The sequence below is a fragment of the Nicotiana tomentosiformis genome, chromosome 7 (assembly GCF_000390325.3).
Source record: "Nicotiana tomentosiformis chromosome 7, ASM39032v3, whole genome shotgun sequence".
Classification (NCBI taxonomy): Eukaryota; Viridiplantae; Streptophyta; class Magnoliopsida; order Solanales; family Solanaceae; genus Nicotiana; species Nicotiana tomentosiformis.
In genome coordinates this window covers 121,046,624-121,066,427 of record NC_090818.1, presented here as the reverse complement: position 1 = coordinate 121,066,427, position 19,804 = coordinate 121,046,624, and the positions used below count along the sequence as shown (strand labels likewise).

General features: G+C 37.0%; 1 protein-coding gene across 3 annotated transcripts in view; it reads right to left on the bottom strand.

The window, feature by feature from the left end:
* The window catches only part of LOC104099029 (protein SHOOT GRAVITROPISM 6), a 39,115-nt gene extending 20,087 nt beyond the window's left edge, over window positions 1-19,028 (bottom strand). The window contains exons 1-23 of one of the 3 annotated variants that reach the window (XR_011409230.1): window positions 18,835-19,028; window positions 18,640-18,730; window positions 17,979-18,033; window positions 17,740-17,871; window positions 16,832-16,903; window positions 15,272-15,362; window positions 15,084-15,179; window positions 13,324-13,402; window positions 13,167-13,230; window positions 11,175-11,278; window positions 10,857-10,962; window positions 8,595-8,684; window positions 7,362-7,439; window positions 7,012-7,079; window positions 6,833-6,932; window positions 6,562-6,738; window positions 6,093-6,182; window positions 5,884-5,949; window positions 5,607-5,705; window positions 5,449-5,523; window positions 2,147-2,206; window positions 983-1,072; window positions 410-531 (exon numbers count right to left, since the gene is read on the bottom strand). Coding sequence is in view for 2 of the 3 variants with exons in the window: in XM_070179722.1 (XP_070035823.1) it covers window positions 410-531; window positions 983-1,072; window positions 2,147-2,206; window positions 5,449-5,523; window positions 5,607-5,705; window positions 5,884-5,949; window positions 6,093-6,182; window positions 6,562-6,738; window positions 6,833-6,932; window positions 7,012-7,079; window positions 7,362-7,439; window positions 8,595-8,684; window positions 10,857-10,962; window positions 11,175-11,278; window positions 13,167-13,230; window positions 13,324-13,402; window positions 15,084-15,179; window positions 15,272-15,362; window positions 16,832-16,903; window positions 17,740-17,871; window positions 17,979-18,033; window positions 18,640-18,730; window positions 18,835-18,874 (2,045 nt within the window). In the remaining variant the exon portion in view is untranslated. The remainder of the gene's footprint in view (window positions 1-409; window positions 532-982; window positions 1,073-2,146; window positions 2,207-5,448; window positions 5,524-5,606; window positions 5,706-5,883; window positions 5,950-6,092; window positions 6,183-6,561; window positions 6,739-6,832; window positions 6,933-7,011; window positions 7,080-7,361; window positions 7,440-8,594; window positions 8,685-10,856; window positions 10,963-11,174; window positions 11,279-13,166; window positions 13,231-13,323; window positions 13,403-15,083; window positions 15,180-15,271; window positions 15,363-16,831; window positions 16,904-17,739; window positions 17,872-17,978; window positions 18,034-18,639; window positions 18,731-18,834) is intronic. The other 2 variants (XM_070179722.1, XM_070179723.1) reach the window with 2 other exon arrangements.
* Between the last annotated feature and the right edge of the window lie 776 nt (window positions 19,029-19,804).

Below are 19,804 nucleotides of genomic sequence, written 5' to 3'. Positions count from 1 at the left end.
AATAAAATTCTTTATTCCCCAGAAAATAAGTGTTTGATATCTGGAGTTAGTTACAATTGTTAGACTTCTGTCAAAAACAAATAAACAAAGGAAATCTTTTTTGAGTGTTAATAAACCAAGCAAATCTAATCACTATGCTTTTAAGAAAATAAAATAAATTAAAAGACTTCCAAGATAAGATATCCAGCTTTTTGATAAAGACAAGATATGCAGCTTTTATGACAATCCATATGTTGAATTAGCCAAGTGAGATTAAGAAAAATTGATTTAATCGTAGACTTTCATTAATTAGGCATGCACAACAGCGTACATAACACAAATAAGCAAATTAAGTGAGAGTAGTAAGAGTAGAATAAAAAGAATTTGCAGTTCCAGGTGATGTTATCAAATTGAAGATAGCTGACATTACCGATGAAGCAATGCAGAGTGCTCGTCATCAGGACTATAAAGTTCATATTGCTTTTCAAATGCATTTCCAAGTGATATAATCCAGTCAACATCCTGAATTACATCCAAAGATTCTGCAATAAACTGTCGATAGACAAATTTAGGTCCAATACATAGAGGCAGGGTGACACTTACTTCAAGTTGCTGAAAGTTAAACATGAGATGCACCATCTTAGTGCTGAGTTATTAATGAAATTACCCTTTTTACAGCTAAAAAAAAGTTAAAACATGAGATGCAATCAAAGAACTCGCATAATCGGGAGCTGATAAGTCATTGTTTCCTACAGAGACGACATGCTTTCAGAGATTGAGAAATGTTTATTGTTCCAAGTAGTGAAAATTACTCATTGCTTTTTTGTAGTTTTTTCATGCTTATTCTCTGCGGCAATGTTATTTATAATATAAAGCAACATATCAAGGATCAACAAATCCCCTACACGTTGATCTATCTAGTCTTGAACAATAATTTGATCATAAAGATAGAGGACACAAATTTCAATGTTTCAAACATGTGGATAAAGTTACTAATGCTTACATTGATAATCATGTCATCCCAAGACTCTTGATATGAAGGATCCTGCTTTAAGTCTTCTGTATCACTCACGTATGCCTTCATCTTCGGAATCTAGAACTTAGCAAACAAGATAGCCCATTAAGACAGAGACGAAACTTGTCTCCGAACTAAATACAAAAGCAAAGTATCCAATATTTCTTTGGAATAAACAGAGTTTCTATCCTATTTATATTACAAATTCTAGAGTTCAGATCTGCATTTTAGTGTCCCCTTTCGTCCCGAACTATCATTTTTCTTTTCCGTTTATTTACCTTTTGCTAAAACCAATATAAATTTTAGGACATGTTAGCAATATAAGTTCATGGCATTTTGCCTACCTTCTCTTTGCCCCTTTGCCTCACGCTCTAACCCTCCCGTAGCTCCTACACTATACCTTCCCCCTTCCATGCACCCTTGTTGCACCTTTCCCTGCAAGCCTATGTGCTGTTGTCGACTACCCCTCCACTACCCATTTTACCCGAACCTATTCCGTCCACCTCCATGAAAGGGGTTATGGGGGCTGTAAAAGGTGGAGCGGCAGTGTGATGCGATGGTTGATAGGGGCTTAGAAAGAAGAGTGAAGCGACAGTGTGGAGAGTAGGCAAAGGCAGAGAAAGCAGATAAGGAATGAATTGCGTAAACTGCTCTCAACATCTGCTAATTTAACTGGAAAAATAAGTCAAAGCAAATCCTAAAATGAACCTAGTCGCAAGACATCAGTCGAGGAACTTCAAAGATCTGGTCTCAACTCTCGAAAGTACGCCAATAGTTTAGTCTTGTGAGGGGTAAACAAACTAGAAAATGATAACTTAGCCAAAATGTGGTAGCAGTAAGTTCAAATTAAAAAGTGTTACTTTTAGAAGTTCCAATATAAATAAGATGATCAAACCATGAATGATGAAACATACACTATAACCCCATAATTTAGGTTGAAATATACTAGGCACCTTAATAATGTAGCTAATAGTTATCAAAATATTTATAGTGATAATTCAATTTTAGCTAATTAGTAAAATAATTAGACCTTCAACATCAACCTTCAATTGTCGGGTTGTTCATATAGCGAATAATTTCAATGCATAAAACCAGTAAAAAAATTGCAAAAGTAGAAAGTCTCTTTGTTAACATATTGAATCTATTTTATACCTCATCTTGCCAAAACAAGTTAACGTTCTTTGGAAAGAGCGGCGCCAGATAACACAAGACCTGAAAAAACAAAAGTGAAACGTGTCAAAACGACAAATCAAATTATTATTAGATTTCAGATTCATTTGACCTTCATATACAAATAGAGGACCCTTCCCGATAAACTGATGCAGAAAAAGGGGAACATCACTTTGTCAGAATAAAATGAGGGTCACTATCATTTAGGAGTTAACAGCAAAAGGAGACAACTAAAAAGAATACATCCAGATAGCCTAAGAATCATTGACATAATAGTGGGATGAATTTATGAAAAGGCCATGAAGAAGTCATAGAAACTATTCCGGATGCTGAAGACTTATCATGCAGAAGTTCTTCTCCCCTGCCTTCCTTACACCCTTTGCATTTAGAGGAATTTTATATGCTTATAAATATATGAAAACTATATAATATTTCTACAGTTCAAATTGGTGGAGTGAATGCCTTCTATGTGACGATAGAAGACAGTCAAGTGAAAAAAAAGGATTTCCGGGAGAAAAAATTTTTATGATATCTACTTAGGTTTCCTAATAATCTAATAATACCCCCCCCCCCCCCATGTAGGTTGCTTCAGGAATCTGTAAAATCACTATAAGAATATAGAGCCTGAATGACATTAGTCTACTTTGACTCTCTCAAGCAGTTCATCATACCTATGACCAACTGCTTTGGCATCTAAATCACAATGTTATCCAAGTTTAAATGTCCTACTTCCAAAATACCCAATACAAAAGCCACGTCTCACTTACTCTGTTCATTCCAATAACCATAAGAATTTCTTTTAGAGGCGCAAGTGGATGACGAAAACAAAGGTACATAGAAATTTCTCCGGGTCTTTCTAGAGTTCTGTGCTTTTCTATACCATCTTGGTACCTTTTCAATAATACCTTCAGTCCTTTACCGTTTCAAGAAAAAAAGTACTTAAAATTTTCATCTTGATGTCGACAAGACAGATCATTGGGGAATAGGTCAGAAAGTTCAGGATGAAGCACATTCGACATGTACATAAATTAGGTCAAAAAGTTCAGGATGAAGCGAATTCGACATGTAGATAAATTTGTTCTACAAGTGGAATGTGCTTCATCCTGAACTTTTGGTAAGTGCATTGGAAAAAGAAAGACAGATGCCATCTACTATTCAAATATTGGCAGAGGGGCATACCAGACACGACAAACAATGGCCTTTCCATAAGCTTGACACATAATTATCAAGTTAACTAAGAACTCAGCTGTAATGAAACTGGCTAATCTCCCACCTCTAGCACCAAGTATGTGGCTACATGCTGATGGGCCAAATTATTTTCATGAAATAATGCTAAACTTCTATTCTAGAATGAAAGCAAGAAAACTACTCTTTTAGCCTCACACTTTGAGCATGAATATGTCATAAAAGATCTGAGCAATGCCATCCAATCCAAGCACACTAAAAACCACAGAGTAGCCACTCATAGCAGGTTTATATGGCACCGTGTAATCTTTACTTCAGCATCCACACCCCAAAAACTTAGTGAATAAGAAATCATTTACATTCTACCCAAAAAAAATAGTAGTCTCTGCGTGAAGTACAAAATTCGCTCTACAAAATCAAAGATGGAAAGTCATGCAAGTGAGTCACTGCTGTCCACAGAAAAAAACACAAGTTTGGAGAATTGTCAGTCTCAGAACTCCATTTGCAGAGTCCTAGAAGTGTTTCTTCCACTTTGTTGCCTTGTTCGAAAACCACAGCAACAGACTACTACTCAGAACATGACAATAATCCCTCCAAACAGGTAAGACTCACATACATCTAAAGCACCCCTTCTATACCACTGGATAACTATTCAAAAATTCTTCTTCAACCAATTGACATCCAAAGTCAATTCACTAACTTTAATCACACATCCTGTAATAGTCAGCAAGTACAGTTTCAATTATTAAGGACGATAATCGGTAAATATATAGCACCTTTTTCCTCGTAAACTTTCTTTCAGGTCGTGGATGGTAACAAACTTTCCTATACACTACTTCTCGTCATTAGCCTTTTAATTTTAATAATAGATTGTGTAAAAAAAATTGAGCATCCAACCGAAAATCTTAGGACAATGGGTGGAGTGTCCCAAGACATTAAAACATCCTTTACACAACCAATAAAGGACAAGTGTATTCTCTAACACCCTTCCACACATGTAACCCAATTCTAGGGTTTATGCATGGACATAAGACTTCTTTTTTTCATATTTCTCCTTTTTTTAAGAAGCCTGAAGGTAGATTTGAAGGGGGAGAGAGAGAGAGAGAGAGAGAGAGAGAGAGAGAGAGAGAGAGAGAGAGAGAGAGAGGGAGGGAGGGAGGGAGAGGGAGCTGGCTCAAGAGGGGGCCTAGAGTAGAAAGGGAGAGTAGGCTCAACAGGATGGAGTATCCTAAAGCAAATTTATGGCTTGGATGATAAATTGAGAGATAAATGAGACAAGCCCAAAGTGATAGAATAGACAGAGAGAGAAACGGTCATGAAAACGAACTTAGTTTGACTCTCATACCATGTGAAAGAATCAGAGCATTCAGCCCAAAACCTTAAGGCAATAGGTGGAGTGGCCCAAGACATTACAAACCCCTTTGGAAACCCTTACACAACCAATGAGAAGCAAGTGTATTCTCAAACTGATTGCTTCATCATTGAGTTAACAGCTCCAAACAACTTTCTAGAAAGACCAACCCAAGATGAAATAACCCAAATCAAGTCGTCTGGATTTAGCTGAATAATGCTGTCCAAAAGGAGCCTCTTTAATGTTGGACGGTAAAAATTTATAAGGAGAGATCAGAGAAGATCATGGGATGTTACACTGCAAGCCATGATGCAGACTGTTTGGAGGGACAGGATCATTAGGGCTTTCGACGGAAGGAGTAGACCTTCAATCAGATTCTGTCATATCTTTCGTATTTTTGAAGCACAAATAAGATTCACACATGCACATATGAGTGGATGGATTGTGTCAAAAGAATATACGCCTCTAAAGTCCATTGATGTAAACTCCTTGTTTTTTTCTTTTTTAATATGCGAGGAATCCTCGAAGACCAAATGGCACACAGTACAAGACCTCGTGATGATGTTTGCCTAACCCAGACATCACGCATTGTGCTCTTACCATTGAATCAAAGCCTGAGGGGCCCATTGATTACTCCTAATATTCAGCTTTTGTTCTTTTACCATCAATAATATACCTTAATTAATACCCAAGAGAAACATTTTGAAAACTACAACAATTATTATAGTCTAAGATACACAGGACTTACGGTTAGAATCTGGGTTGCCAACTGCTCCCTAGCCAGAGGATTATGGAGAAGTACAACCAGGCGTGCAAAAAGCTCCTAAGAGACCAAAAATGAGGTTAGGTAGCTATATACATTAATATACAAATTCTCCGCTGCTCAGTGAAACTAAAGTTGATTACCTCAGGATGCGGAATATCAGCACGAGCTTTACATTCCAAAACCCCTGCACCACTTTGAGAAGATCTACGCCTGCACAATTCTGATATGCATTTGCAGACCTACATAGAAGGTACTTGAAGGAGTTATTATGATATAAAAAGTAGATGTGAGACCCATTATCGATAGCAAATAGAGCATGTAAGCTTGACTTAAAGAGAAGAAATTTTCAGCAGGAAAAACAGGTAGTGAACCATGTCAAAAAGGGAAAGTCAAAAGTAGACAGAAAATATCTCATACCGTGGCAACCGCACCCGTGTAAACTCGTGGGATGATCATCTTCAACAAAAATGGCCATAAAACATGCTACAATCAGCACAAACTGAATTCAGTTAGTCCCACAAATGATAATAAGCATAAGAAGAGGGGGTAAAAAGTAAATAACTAAAATTTGTTCAAACAAGGGTGCAAAACTGAAATTTCTTAACAAAGGAGGGAAACTCCCATACCTCCATCTCAGGGACAGTAACAGTTATTAGAAGAAGACCCGTTTCACAGATTGCCCTCAATTCTGACAGTGTACCAACCTCCATCTTCGTCTGAGAGAACTCAAGCATCTTATAGTTTAGAATATAAAGGACTAAGTCTGTGCAACAGGTATGGCATTCGACGGAAAGAAATTCTGACACACTAATTGAAACATATGGGAGTCATTTCAAGTTGAAAATTCCCCATTGATGGGGAATAGGAACTACCTCATCAGACCACAAAGATAATGACTGAACTCTCCAACCCTCCCCCCCTCCCCACCCTAAAAAAAGCCATAGGGAGCACTCCTCTCTCGATCACACATGAAGAGAAGGGCAAGCAACGAAACATAACCATGAATAAGAAATGAAATTGGTAGCAATGTTGAAACAGAGACAAGGAACAGACCACTCATTGCAAGTTCCAGAATATTTTACAAAGGATGCATACCTCCGTTTTCTTGTACACAAAAGGGTAATAACCATCATTTGACGAGTTCAATTCCCTGGATCTCTCAGTATCATCTCTGTGCAAACCAAACATTGCAGAATGGCGAACAAGATATTCAATGAACAACTCTCCAGAAGGACCAACCAAGTAACAGTGGGAAGCCATAACCACAATTAGCTACAAAGCCAGCAACATAATCACATAGAATCTATAAGTAGAGTAAGTGTCTGCATAAATTGGTCACTAAGGCAAACTTGCAAATATTAAATACCTCTGCAAGAGCCTTACAGACCCCTAAATTAAGCTCATCCAATAACAGCTTCACAACTTCAATTAGTAAAGGCCTCTTATTATGCCAAGCCTCGGACAATCTATAAAAGTAGCTGATGACAGTCACATGGGGAAAGAGAAGATAAAATTAACATTTACAAATTAAGGTGGAAAAAAAACCTGGGTAACAAATGCTTTAATACACAAAGTGCACCAACAGCCTGTGGTTCTTCTTTCAGCTTGCATTTCTGGCAGCGGCAAAGAGCAAATACACAACATTTAGTGGAAGAATTACTTAGTAAATAATCAAGTCTCACTGTCTCACAACTAAGTTCGCCATTTCATTTTTTTAAAGAAAGGGTTGAATTCTAGAGTTCAAAATCAAGAAGAGGAAAATGAAAAAAGGTTGTTTTATTCCCTATTGCAAACTTTTGATTTCCTTTCAATTGCCTCCTTGGTAGGTGATACACTGAGCATAATATCACAAAAACAGTTCACGCATTGGAATGCATGAAAGAGAAAATACCCACATTGAGAAGGAAGACAAACAGATCCGCCGGGTACACCAAACCAATTGTTAGGAAACAATGCTGAACTTCATTATAAGTCTGCCATTCGCATAAAACCAAAAGAACTATATATTAGTCAAATATAACACCGTGAAGATACATTAGAACAATTTTAAGAGATGAAGCAGATCTTTGTCACATGGCAACAAGAAAGCCCTGGTATGTTAATATGGCCAAGGACTTGGGGAAGAAAGAAAATCAACTCTATACTACCTTCAGAGAAGCTATTAATTTTAAGAATGGTATTTAGGGTGGTCAGTGTTGTTAGCCTCTCGATATTCTAAAGCTTTAGATGTCTTTACCAAGACACCCAGAAAGTTTCATTTTTTACAGGCCGTACATTACCACTTTATTATCAACAGAGCTTCTTTCTTCCAAATTGAGGAAATAATAGCAGCAATCTTCTTCAAAAGGACAGCACGCAAGTACCCAAACTATCTATTCAGACGTGTGGATGAACAGACTAAGGCCACAATGCAACCTGGGAGTGGAAGGAGTATCATCGGACTTTTTTTAATGTAAGATCTTTCTACAATGCTCTGTTGAAGAGAGAATCCAAAGGCTTCCCTCACACAGGTAGCTATCTGCAAAATAACGGCACCGAAAAAGTTCCCTTTTCTTAGTGGCCAGCTGCTAGTAGTGTGATTCTCACTACTGAAAATCATAGGAGAGAGGAAAAATGTGTGTTGGTGCTTCATGCATAGTCTGGAGAAGGTCATACAGGTTGCACATCTACTCTTGTACTGATCTTTCTTCAAAATTGTGTAATTTTTCATCTAGTCTGATGTGTGTTAAATGGGAGATGCCGAAAAGTAATGTGATCTCCTTTAGAAGCTGGAGCGGGAGAACCTTAAAAGTTGGAGAAGGAGAACGAGGAGGACAATCAGTTAAGGTTAGGGAGATCCTTCCACGTGCCATTTTTTGGACAGTATGGCAAGAAACAACAGAAGAGATTTTTAAGGAGGAAAATTCACTGGTCATGAATTAAGGACATTTTGTTATCTCTTGAATATTTTTGAAGGGCAAAGAAAATCCCCGTGTAGATGATTGAATGGGATTCCTAGAATCTGACTCATTTTCCCCTTTTGTTAATAAAATCTAAACTATTTCCAGCATGAAAAGACCATGAGCTGGTAAATCAATTGATTTCACTCTTAACGAAAAAAATGAATAAATGAATCAATAAAACAAGACCTTCAGCCCAACTGAGAAATCTGAATGCTCTTTTTTGTCATTGCTTCTACAAACCACAGGAAGAAGTGTTGATAATATGACAGTAAGATCCTGCACACATTACAGATAGTCAGCTACCTCTCTTTATCAGAATGATGCTACAAATGGAAATGATCTAGCAACATGTAAACAATGAAATGATTGCATATAACATCAGTCATACATCACTCTAATGGGTGAAACCTAAACGGCTCTCAAGATAAGTTACAAGCGGCATCCCAACAGAAATACAATTTGAGGCAGACTATATCCAGAAGAACATAGAATAGAACCTCAAGTTACCATTAATAAAATGAGTGGGTTCAACAAAGTTTTTTTGGTCAAAGGACCACATAAGGAATATTTGCCTGCACTTTGGTCAAAGATAAACCCCTTGGACTGAATTCTATGCCCTTTTCTTCAGACCTTTTTTCCATGTGGTAAAGGCGTAAGGGTGAAATAAGTAAGGTGGTTAACAAGTTATGTCACATGAACTTGGTTATCAAACATTTCTATATTCTTTCGATAAGTCAGATTTTAGCAATCATCAATAGTAGCACCACGGCATAAAGTTCCTCTAAGGAGTTGAGGAGTTCGAGTAGCATGGTTACCTTGTATACATCTTTTCATTTTGCAGAATAGCTAATAGATACAACACTTGTATTTAAGAGTGCACATCTGTCATTTCTCTTTCCAAACAACAAATAAAAATGTATGCGGACATGTTCTAGATCAACCTAAACTACTTGTCTATCCTCCTTCCTGACTACCTTCCGAATTCTTCCATTAGAGTGCTAGGCGCCCAGTTTGACAACACAAGTATATTTCTATTCTTCCAAGTAACGTATATGTTTTGATTTTTTTATAAGGCTGTGTATATTTTGATATATCCGGATACAATATCAATACCGATGTCCTGCCCTGTGACGCAAGTTGCTCGAGAGAGAGAGAGAGAGAGAGAGAGAGAGAGAGAGAGAGAGAGAGAGAGAGAGAGAGAGAGAGAGATTGGAACTGAACAGGAAACTGGTGATGATGGAGGGGTGGCCTCTTTGTTCATAGGAAGTTGAAGGATGACTCTTTTAAACACAAGGAGGAATGGAAAAAGGAAGCTCCGGTTCTATTATTTTTTCTGGTTGTTATTGCTTCTCTTCCGTAGTTCTTTGTCATTAATGCTGTGATTATACTTTTCTAGAGCCGAGGGTTTACCGGAAACAGCCACTCTACCTTCACAAGGTAGGGGTAAGGTCTGCCTACATACTACCCTCACTTGTGGGAATACACTGGGTATGTCGCTGTTGTTGTTGTTGTTGTTGAGGAAGGGGAAAGGGGGAAATTTCCAGGTTGGACCAGAAGAAGGTGACACATGCCATTGGAATAACAGACTTGAGAGGAGGCAATCTGAGCAGCAGTAATGGCAAGTCACCAGTTGATGTTGTTCAAAGTGGAAGTGCTGACTGCTGACAAAGCAAACAACTGGATCATGTATGTGGTCCAAATTGTGACTGCCTTCTTTTTCCCTTTTTTTTTTTTTTTTTTTTTACAAGGTAAGATTTTATTGATTTATAGCACTAAGGTGGTAGTGCTATAGAAAATTTAAAAAAGAAACAGAGACTTTGTGTTGTGGGGGAACATCAGAGTCCGAATGTCTCTTCAAGGATTTGAGGAGATAGCGATATAACTTTATCTGAGATAGAACAACAATGGCAAAAGGTGATTTGTTGAAAAGGAGATGAGGGGTTTGACGAAGATAAAAATAAAAAAGGTAATGGAGTTAAAAAATTTGCAAAGCTCTACCGATTAAGATTCACATGAGTAGAACGGGAGACAAAGTAGGGAGAGTTTCTTATAGAGACTAAAACAAGAATTGAGGGAAAGGAACCCAGCGAAAGGGCCACCATAAAGGTGATGTTGAGCGAGTGAGGAGCAAGGTTAGTATGTCTGCAAGAAACAAACGATTGCCTTTGTAAAAGTTATACGAAAACTGACTAAGAGGTGCCTCTAACATACAGCATACTGTTTACAATTAATAATGACCAGGCACGATGACTTTACCAAGATTAAGTCTTCTAGTAACTGATTCCAATTCCTTAATCCATGGCAAGACAAGTTATCACAGGAAATTAGCAGTAATTAGAGAAGAATTAGCAGAATAGCAAGCTATTCTACAGGACGTACCATAAGTACAAATTACAAGGTGTGCAAGAAAGAATATCAACTTAAACAGCAACATGACGTGTTTCCTACCTCAAGATCAAGTAATGGTGGACCACTTTCTGACAGTAATGAGGCGTTTAATACATTATGGAGGCTACAAGTTGCTACAAAGGCCACATCGTGATCCCTCTTGTACCTGAAAAATTGTAAGCTTTCGCTATTACAGAGCCCACAATGCCCAAGAAGATACAAGAAACAATTGCTCCACAGAAAGATTGTCACTCGCATTTCTAACTAGAAAATAGAGAATTAGCACAAGCAAGGAGCTGGCCATTTGATATCAGAGGTATTCACGTCATTTGCAATTATAGATTTTCTCAAAACATAGCAGTCTATCGTATGTCTTACAGTTCCAATATAGTTGGAATAAGTCTTGGCAAAGCTGCCTTCAGCTGCGTTCTAGTAATAAGACCAACCATCTGCCCTAATGCTTCCACAGAAGATAAGCGAACCTGAGAAAATAGTATGTCAGGAAACAAAACTTCCTCTCCCCTTGCCAATTCAAAATGAGCAATAAATGTAATGTATGGAATGGAAGGAAAGAAAAAAGGAGTGTGAAACTTCTTGAATATATTTTTTCAAGAAGGCAACAATTATATTCTTCAGCACCCAAAAAACAGAGCTGGTATCTAACATAAATTTCTTGAATATATTAGTAAGTGTGCTTCATCTCAGTAATATATAGCTGCTTTCACTTATTAATATAAATTTCTTGAATATATTAATAAGTGAAAGGCTGAAAGCAGCTATATATTACATGCTGAGATGAAGCACCCTTAGCTATTAATTGTTCGACTAGTTTCAATGTGATTTTACATCAAACTTGTACAAAAGCATGAAATGGAAGGAAATTAAATTAAAGACGACCATCAGGCAAGCTGCCTTCAATATCCCATGGCCTCTGAACTTCATCCACAGTGCATTTGCGGCACAAGGTGAAAATGGCCACTCACGAATTCAACTTGTTACACCACCTTAACAAAAGAAAATTTATTACCTTATCACAAAAAGATCTTAGCATCCAGGAATAATGTTTATTCTGTTCCCTTCAACCCCTTCACCCATTCTGCCCCTGCTTCACCTTCATTTCTCATTTCATCTCATACACCACAATCTTCTCGTTATCTTCTTTCTTCCACCTACTCTCTTCCTACCCTCCCTCTTGCCATCATTTCATCACACTTGCTCTACTAGCTCTTTGTTTACTATCTGTAAGCACTTTATGATTTAATCCTAAAAACCCTCATGGGAAAACCCCTGACAATTACCCGAACCCCAGAGTTTGTCCTCCCACTCATTCCATTACCCATTTCTCCTTATACGCAACTGCCAAAGATTAACTATTCTCCACTGTCTCTTCTCCCCCAATCATCCCTTAGCATTTTCACCTTGGTCCTCCTCTCCCTCTTCTTCTAAGCATTCTCGCCCTTCTGGAACTGTCACAATATCTCGATGAGATGACTTTTGAGACTACCTTTCTCCCCTTATTTCACATTACCAATGTCATAGTGGCTTCGACACCATGTTTCAAATTGGAACGAAAGGAGAAACTTTGGGAGATAATATTTACTTTTATTGAATTGAAATGCTATCGATTTATTGATAAAATATGAGATACACTTATTTATATTTGTAAAATACACAATAGTAAATACATAAATGTATATCAATCCAACTCAAAAAAAATGGAGGGTGATACATTTATTGCACCGCACTGAATGTTGACTTTGACTACAGTCATCTCCATGAAAATACAAGAACATACCTTAAAGTCCTTATTGATATTAGCCCTCTGTTGGTATTTACTAAAAAGTTAGCACCAAGGTTTTCGCAAAATTCAGAAAATTCACCTAACAAGGAAGGTAGTTTTCCTCAAACAAAAGAAATTGACCTCAGCTAAAAGTGCTTTAAAATGGAAGCGAAGATGGTCATAACACTTGATCTGCCATCACGATGAAACTTACGTAGAATTTAGAAGGTTTAAATTTTTTTTAGAAGGAACTTAGCTATACTTCTAACAAGTAAAAAAAAGAAAAATATGGATGAAGGCAGCTAACCACACATAAAGAGAACATTCTTTTAGGTCTAGTGATAAGAGCACAACTCGTGATTAGTAGAGGTTAGGTGCACGTCACATATTCGAAGCTTGCTGCAGATAATAGCCTGGTATTTAAGTGGAGAAGAGTAGAGGGGTGGGCTCATTATCCATTGAGCTTCAAACCGTGTTCCATTCGCCATGGAAATTTCTGGGTTACCCCCCCCCCCAAAGCCCCTCCAACCCCCTCAAAAAAAAAAGAGAACATTCTTTAAAAAGTACTAAGAGGAACTGAATAGGCAAACCTTCAGATCCCGTGAAATTGCCCAAACTCTCAATAATAGTTCAAATGCCGAATTCAAGAAAGACCTGCACAATTGACACATTTAAATCATAATGAACAGCTAAATGAAAATCCTTGAAGAAAATCAAAACCAACCAGAAGCAGCAAATTGGTCTCACATGATATCAGCATCTAGAACTGAAGACAAAGGGAAGTCGATACTGCACTGCCAACAAGATTGGCACCAATATTTGAATGCTGGAAAAAATAAAAACTTTAGACCCTTCAACGAAAACAAAGGAAATACTTGAGCAGTAAAGTCTAATCATAAAGCAAAACATTTTACTAGAACAACTTTTCTCATGGATAAACTGAGTTCGTGAGTTATATCCCTCTTTACCAATCATGTGCACTGATGTGAACTTTGAGATGAACAGAAGCTACACACAAGAATTTCAAATGTAGAGAAGAACAATGTTTATGGCTTTTACTCAAAAAATATTTAGGGGCAGTTTTCACAACACTGTGCCATTACTTTCCTCTTGCTTTATGAATAAACCTTTTTAAAAGGAAAAAGTGGTGCAAACCTCACAGATTGATTTCGCAATCATAAAACTATACTCCCTTTGTTCCAATTTATGTGGCAACATTTCCTTTTTAGTTTGTTTCAAAAAGAATGGCAGCTTTCTAAATTTGGAAACAATTTAACTCATACTTCCCATTTTACCCGTAATGAGAAGCTTTTGTAGCCACACAAATATTTATGGCTTGTTTTAGACTACAGTTTTAGAGGTCTTCCTTTCTTTCTTAAATGCGTGCCAATTCAAATTTTGCCCCAAAATGAAACGGAGGGAGTATTCGATAGCGGTATTTAACAGCCCAAACTACTGGCTTAGAGGTCAACACCTTGGACCTAAAAACTGGTATTAGAGCAGGTAACTAGTTCGACTCCCATTGCATGCATCCAGTCTAGTGTTGGGCAATATAAAAATATTTTCATGCTCATAAAAAACGAAGCAACCAAAAAAAAAGAATGTTGGTAAACACAGTAAAGAACATCCTTGAATGGAGCAAATCCAAAGAAAATTCTCTCCCCAATGTTAGCCTCTCATGCCATCACAAATTTTCTACAGATTTTCTTTGCCACTGCCCACCTAAATTTTTTAGTCTCCACTACAGAAAATCAAAAGAAAACTATGTTGCACGGACTCTCCAAAGTACTGCTGCACCCGTGTCGAATCCTCCAAAAATACACACTACTTTTGGAGGATTCGACACTCACCTGGCGACATTTTCGGAGAGTCCAACCAACATAGAAAGAAACCCCCTTAAATTTGTAGTCTCCTCTACAGAAACCAAAGAAACCGGAAGAACCCCCAATCCCATCAATGGCTCACAAATTGTTTGTCAACAGATTAAAGGGATAGCTGTTATCCCCTTTTTCTACGAACCCTTTCTTCATCAAGAGCCATTTTCAGTCCAGCTTCACTCCCTTTCCCCTTAGCGCCTCACCTTTTGTAGGCTCCACCTTCTCAGAGCACATAGGTGTTATCTCATGGCTACCACAATCTCAGACAATTGCAATTAGGAGAATGTCATCAGAAAAAATTAAAGAAAAGACAACTCTCTCTCGTCCCCATCGGCGCCATCACTGGCTCATACTGTTCCTTCTCTTCAGGAATTGCCAGCCAAGCAAACTTTACCAACTTCAATGACAAAAGGAATGACTAACAATTTACATAAAAATAATCTTCAACCAGATGTATTCCCAAACTGAAAATTTAGAAGTTATAGCTTCCGCGTAGTAAATTCTCCTATTTCTTCTGTTAGGAGAATGACATATTTTGCTAATCTTTTTAGAAGGATTATTTTGCTAATAATGAGCAAGAGAAAGCTCTTTTTGATCTGTTAGAGCATAAAAAGTTCTGAGGTCTATTACCATTTGCAAATATAGGCCGGTGTATGTCCCTCACATTTCCAAGAATGGGCACCACTTGTGCCAGTACACCCTTAAGGTGAGGAGTAAACTGCAAAGCTTCAAATATTGTAGACATAGATCAGATAAGTAATTTGAGTAATAACGTTAAAGCGACCCACAAAGTATTTGCAAACAAATCGAAAACGAACCATCAGATGATGCAAAGTCTGCAAGAATTTGAACCATGGCTGGAAGAGCTGAATTTGACCCTGAGAGATGGAGGAATATTTCTTCCATCATCTGCCACGGATAATTGATGAATTAAAAACCAAGAATGGGGAAGCTTCAGAGTATCAAAGACCAAGAAGAAAGAAAGAGTGTTGGACACACAATTATCTATCAAGGAAAAGAAGCATTCATCTTTGAATTTTCAATTACCACAGAATGTACAACCTAGTATATATCATCTTGTGATGAAAAGAACAAAACACTCCCCAGCTAAAGAAAAATAACTTCTACCACAGCAGTCTACTCAGAGAGTAATGCATAAACAAATGACAGTTGGATTTTTTATGATTGCCAAGTGTAATGAACCAGCCAGAAAGGAACTTCATATGGTCTCATCGATTGTAAGCGATTCAATGTTTTAGTTACCATAAAGGAACAAACATGCAAAACTCCAATTATGACAACAACAAAAAAAAAAAAAAAAGTGTAAAATCACAAGTGGGGTCTGGAAAACTCCAATTATGAGATTTTTGAAAAATAGTTTTGCAAATGAAAATATATGTAGTCTGGTCACAGCCTCCCCATTTATTTCCTCTAGTCAAAGTCAACCCATGATATCACTATAAGAGCAAACTAGTTCAACCATCAAATAAATCCACTTACGTGGAGTCGTTACAGCAATAGTCTTCAGCTACTTATCTAAACAAACCAACTGCTACCGACTTATGTTCATGGAAAGCCTGTCGCTATCCAAATTATGCACTTTGCTCTTTTTCCATTTAGAATGGTTCATCCCCTCCCAATTTCCATCCAACTATAATAGTGTGATTCATTTTCTTTATATAGGGGGGTAAATTACATATCTATATCCAGTTATGTCACTCGAGCTTGTGAAAGAAGTTGAGCATCCTACCCAAAACCTTAGGACTGTTTTTTTGTAATCCCCTTTATGTATAAATGGAAGTATCCCATCTCTAACATTTTAAACTTTTAGATGAAGTGGTTCTACAACTCTCCATGGTATTAAAGTACATAGAGGTACTACGTTCGAGTTTCATCGCCACCCATCACAAAATATTTTCACACGTTTAGCTCAACAAAAGGAATCAGGTCTGGACGTGATAGGCCAAGTTGTAGATCTAAAATAATTAAAAAAGTGACCCCTCTCTTAACACATTAAACTTTAACACGAGGTGATGCACATAACTCAACAGAGCTAATATGAAAAGCATTGAGCAATTCAGGAGCTTCATGACACCTTTTTGGTAGTTAAACTGAAAATTCCTCAACTTACTGCTTGCAAGCTATGACAAAATCAACTCCTCCACAAGGCTCACAATTTCTCAATACTTTCAGAGATGCTATTGACAGTCATACAAATAAGAAACAGGAATGATAAAAGATATGTTTACAAAAACAACTGAAAGAAGATGTAACTTAGAAACTAACCAAACAAAAGAAGATATAAATTAGAAAGCACAGATTACATTCCCTCTTCTAAAATCTATTTTCATAAGGGGGGAAAAAAGGCAGACACTCACCAGATCAGGCATATGTGAACCAATTGATACAAGTACACCTGCTGCAGCTCTTTGCCAGTCAGCGTTAAGTTCCTATCATGAGATCGAACTAGCTGTTACAGTAATATGAATACTACCAGCATTGCGCAGGACATAAAGGAAGTAAAGTTGACTCCCATTATGCAAATAACAAAGTACTGATTCCCACACCAACAACATGAACAAAGTACCGACTACCACACCAATCTAAATCATGGTGGACAAAACCAATAAATCCACAATAAGGAAACAGGAAACTAGTACTTATTATCATTACAAATCCAGCCAATCCTCGGAAACAAACAAACCAGTGTACAAAACATCACATCCGATATTCCCATGTTGTAACATTATAACTTGACGGTATACCAAATAATCAATCTCCAACTCTAAACTGCCACATTTTGATTCCTAGGACATTGGTTAGTGACAAACGGATGCAAGGGTCCAACAGCAGGTTCGTCCAAACCCACCTCTTTCTACTCAGCCTCTATATAAATAGTTTGAATTTAAAAAAGGAAATACATATGTATGCTAATTTTGCACCCATTTCAAAAACAAAACTTAAAATTATGGATCCACAATTGGTTTGTGAGCATGGTAACATAGCTACTGCCCGAAATGTTATATCAATTTGTAGCATAAATTTAGTACTCTCTCTATCTCGATTTATGTGACACTCTTTCCTTTTTAGTCATTCAGAAACAATTTAATTTAAACTTCCCATATTACCCTTTTTGATAAAAAGATATAAAGCTATAGAAATGTCTGTAGCTTGTTTATACCACAAGTTTCAAAAGTCTTTTTTTCTTTTTTAAAAAATTTGTGCCCAGACGAACTCCCTCACATAAATCAGGACGGAGGGAGTAATATAGTGGGGTTTCCTTTACCTTGGTTGAGATCACCTCAGAAGTGGCAATCTTGGCCAACTTTGCCAGATAATTAGGATCAATATCTCCCTTATCCAGAGCCTGAATTGCCACTGACATCACTTGAAATAAACCAGCTATATTCCCAAACCTCTGAGAAATTTCATAAAATCCCAAATTAAGAACACTACACGCAAACCCAATTGTTCATATAATATCAAATTAATGAACAAGCAAAAACCATAGTTTCAGAACAGTACCCGTCGTCCACCTCTCGATACTGTTAGGCAACAATCAAGAACCAAAAGTGGGTTTCTGAAAGAACAAAAAATAATAAACTCAAAAGTAAACCCAGAACAGTTAAAAACAAGTTCTTGAAACCTTTCAAGCAAGGCAAAATACACATACGCACACACATAAATATTACTCCCTCCATTTCAGCTTATGTGTCTTACTTTCCTTTTTAGTCTATTTCAAAAAGATTGCGACTTTCTATATTTAGTAACTCTTCAACTCTAACATCTTACATTGCATGATTAAGACCATAAGATTCGAAGAGCAGTTTGGTACATTATACACATTTTTAGTTTAAGACACAAATTTCAAAAGGCTTCCTTATTTTCTTAAACTTCCTGCCCATCCAAACTAAGATACATAAATTGAAACAGAGGTAGTAATATATATACATAGGCAACAATCAAGCAAGGCAAACACACACACATACACACAAAAGGCGGAGCTACAAGGCCTAATACGAACCTGGTAGCTTTTGCTCAAACATTGTTTTTGTGTTAAAAGGTTAATTAAATATGAACAAATATTAAATTTAGAACCCAGTTATTAGCACTTTAAGTAATTGTTCTAAAATTTAGAACCCATAACATTGAAATCATGGCTCCAATCTATACGAAAGAGACATACAAGGAAGTGATGTCCTTGAGAGCAGCCATTGATGCTTCACGTACAATAGGAGAATCATCCGCCAATGAAGATACCAGAACTTGAACTGCCTCTATAAACAAAACACCAATTTAAATTTAAAGAAAAATTAATAAATCGAAAGCCAAAAGAAAATGAAATTCGAATTTGAATTGCTATGTAGTAAAAAGGGGTTACCGGCGGCAGGAACGGAGTTGCCGGAACTGGAAGACGCCATTAATTTAGGATGGGGATCGCCAAAAGAACAAAGGAAAGAAGGAAAGACCCCAAAAGGGAATATAAAGAAGGTACAACGACAAAGAAGCAAACAGGTTGTGCCAAATATTTGTAAATTGCCAGATGTTTACGTTGTTGAAAGTTGGCGTGTCGAGCCCGAGATGTTCACTTTTGGAATTGATTTTACTGTCCGCTGACGTTATAAATGTTGTCAACTGCTAAAAATTATTGCGTTGAAATGCATTTGAAGAAATGCTTTATTATAACCGTTCATTTTTTTTATGATGAGATCATTTGAGGATAACACTTTAATTGATATCAAAATTTAAATGGAAGGGCTATTAGGTATATACTTTGCGGTAAAACTCTAAGACTCATTTTGTATAAGGGATAAAGAATAATTAATTCAACTAAATAAATTTACAGTATAATTAATTTCAAAATTAGTTATGCCTGAATTGTAATGTTACTTTTATTCTTGTGGAATGGTAAGATAATTAATCATGGAGCAATTTGTTTCCCAACCAAATGACCCCTAATATTGTTATCAAATTTCTATTTCTTGGCTACTAGGTTATCCCCTTTGGGATAACTATTGAAAGAACAGAATTATATTGATGAAAAAGACGACTCTAAAATTTAGTTTTAAAAATGTGGTAGAAAATAGAAAGGAAAAAAAAATGAAGACAAACCACATAAGTTGTGCATAAAATGGAAATCATAGAATTTCAGGAGCTTAACTAATAGTATCCACCAACAAAATAAAGGGAAAAATGTCATTATTGCTCACGTTTGTCCTCTATTTTACTTTACGTCCAAAACCTACCATACCATTAACAAAGTTGATGTAATTGCCCCTAATCCTAACGGATGGTCAATGTGGCAGCTGACCCAATCCTTTTTTTCCACGTCAACTGCCAAGTCAGCTTTC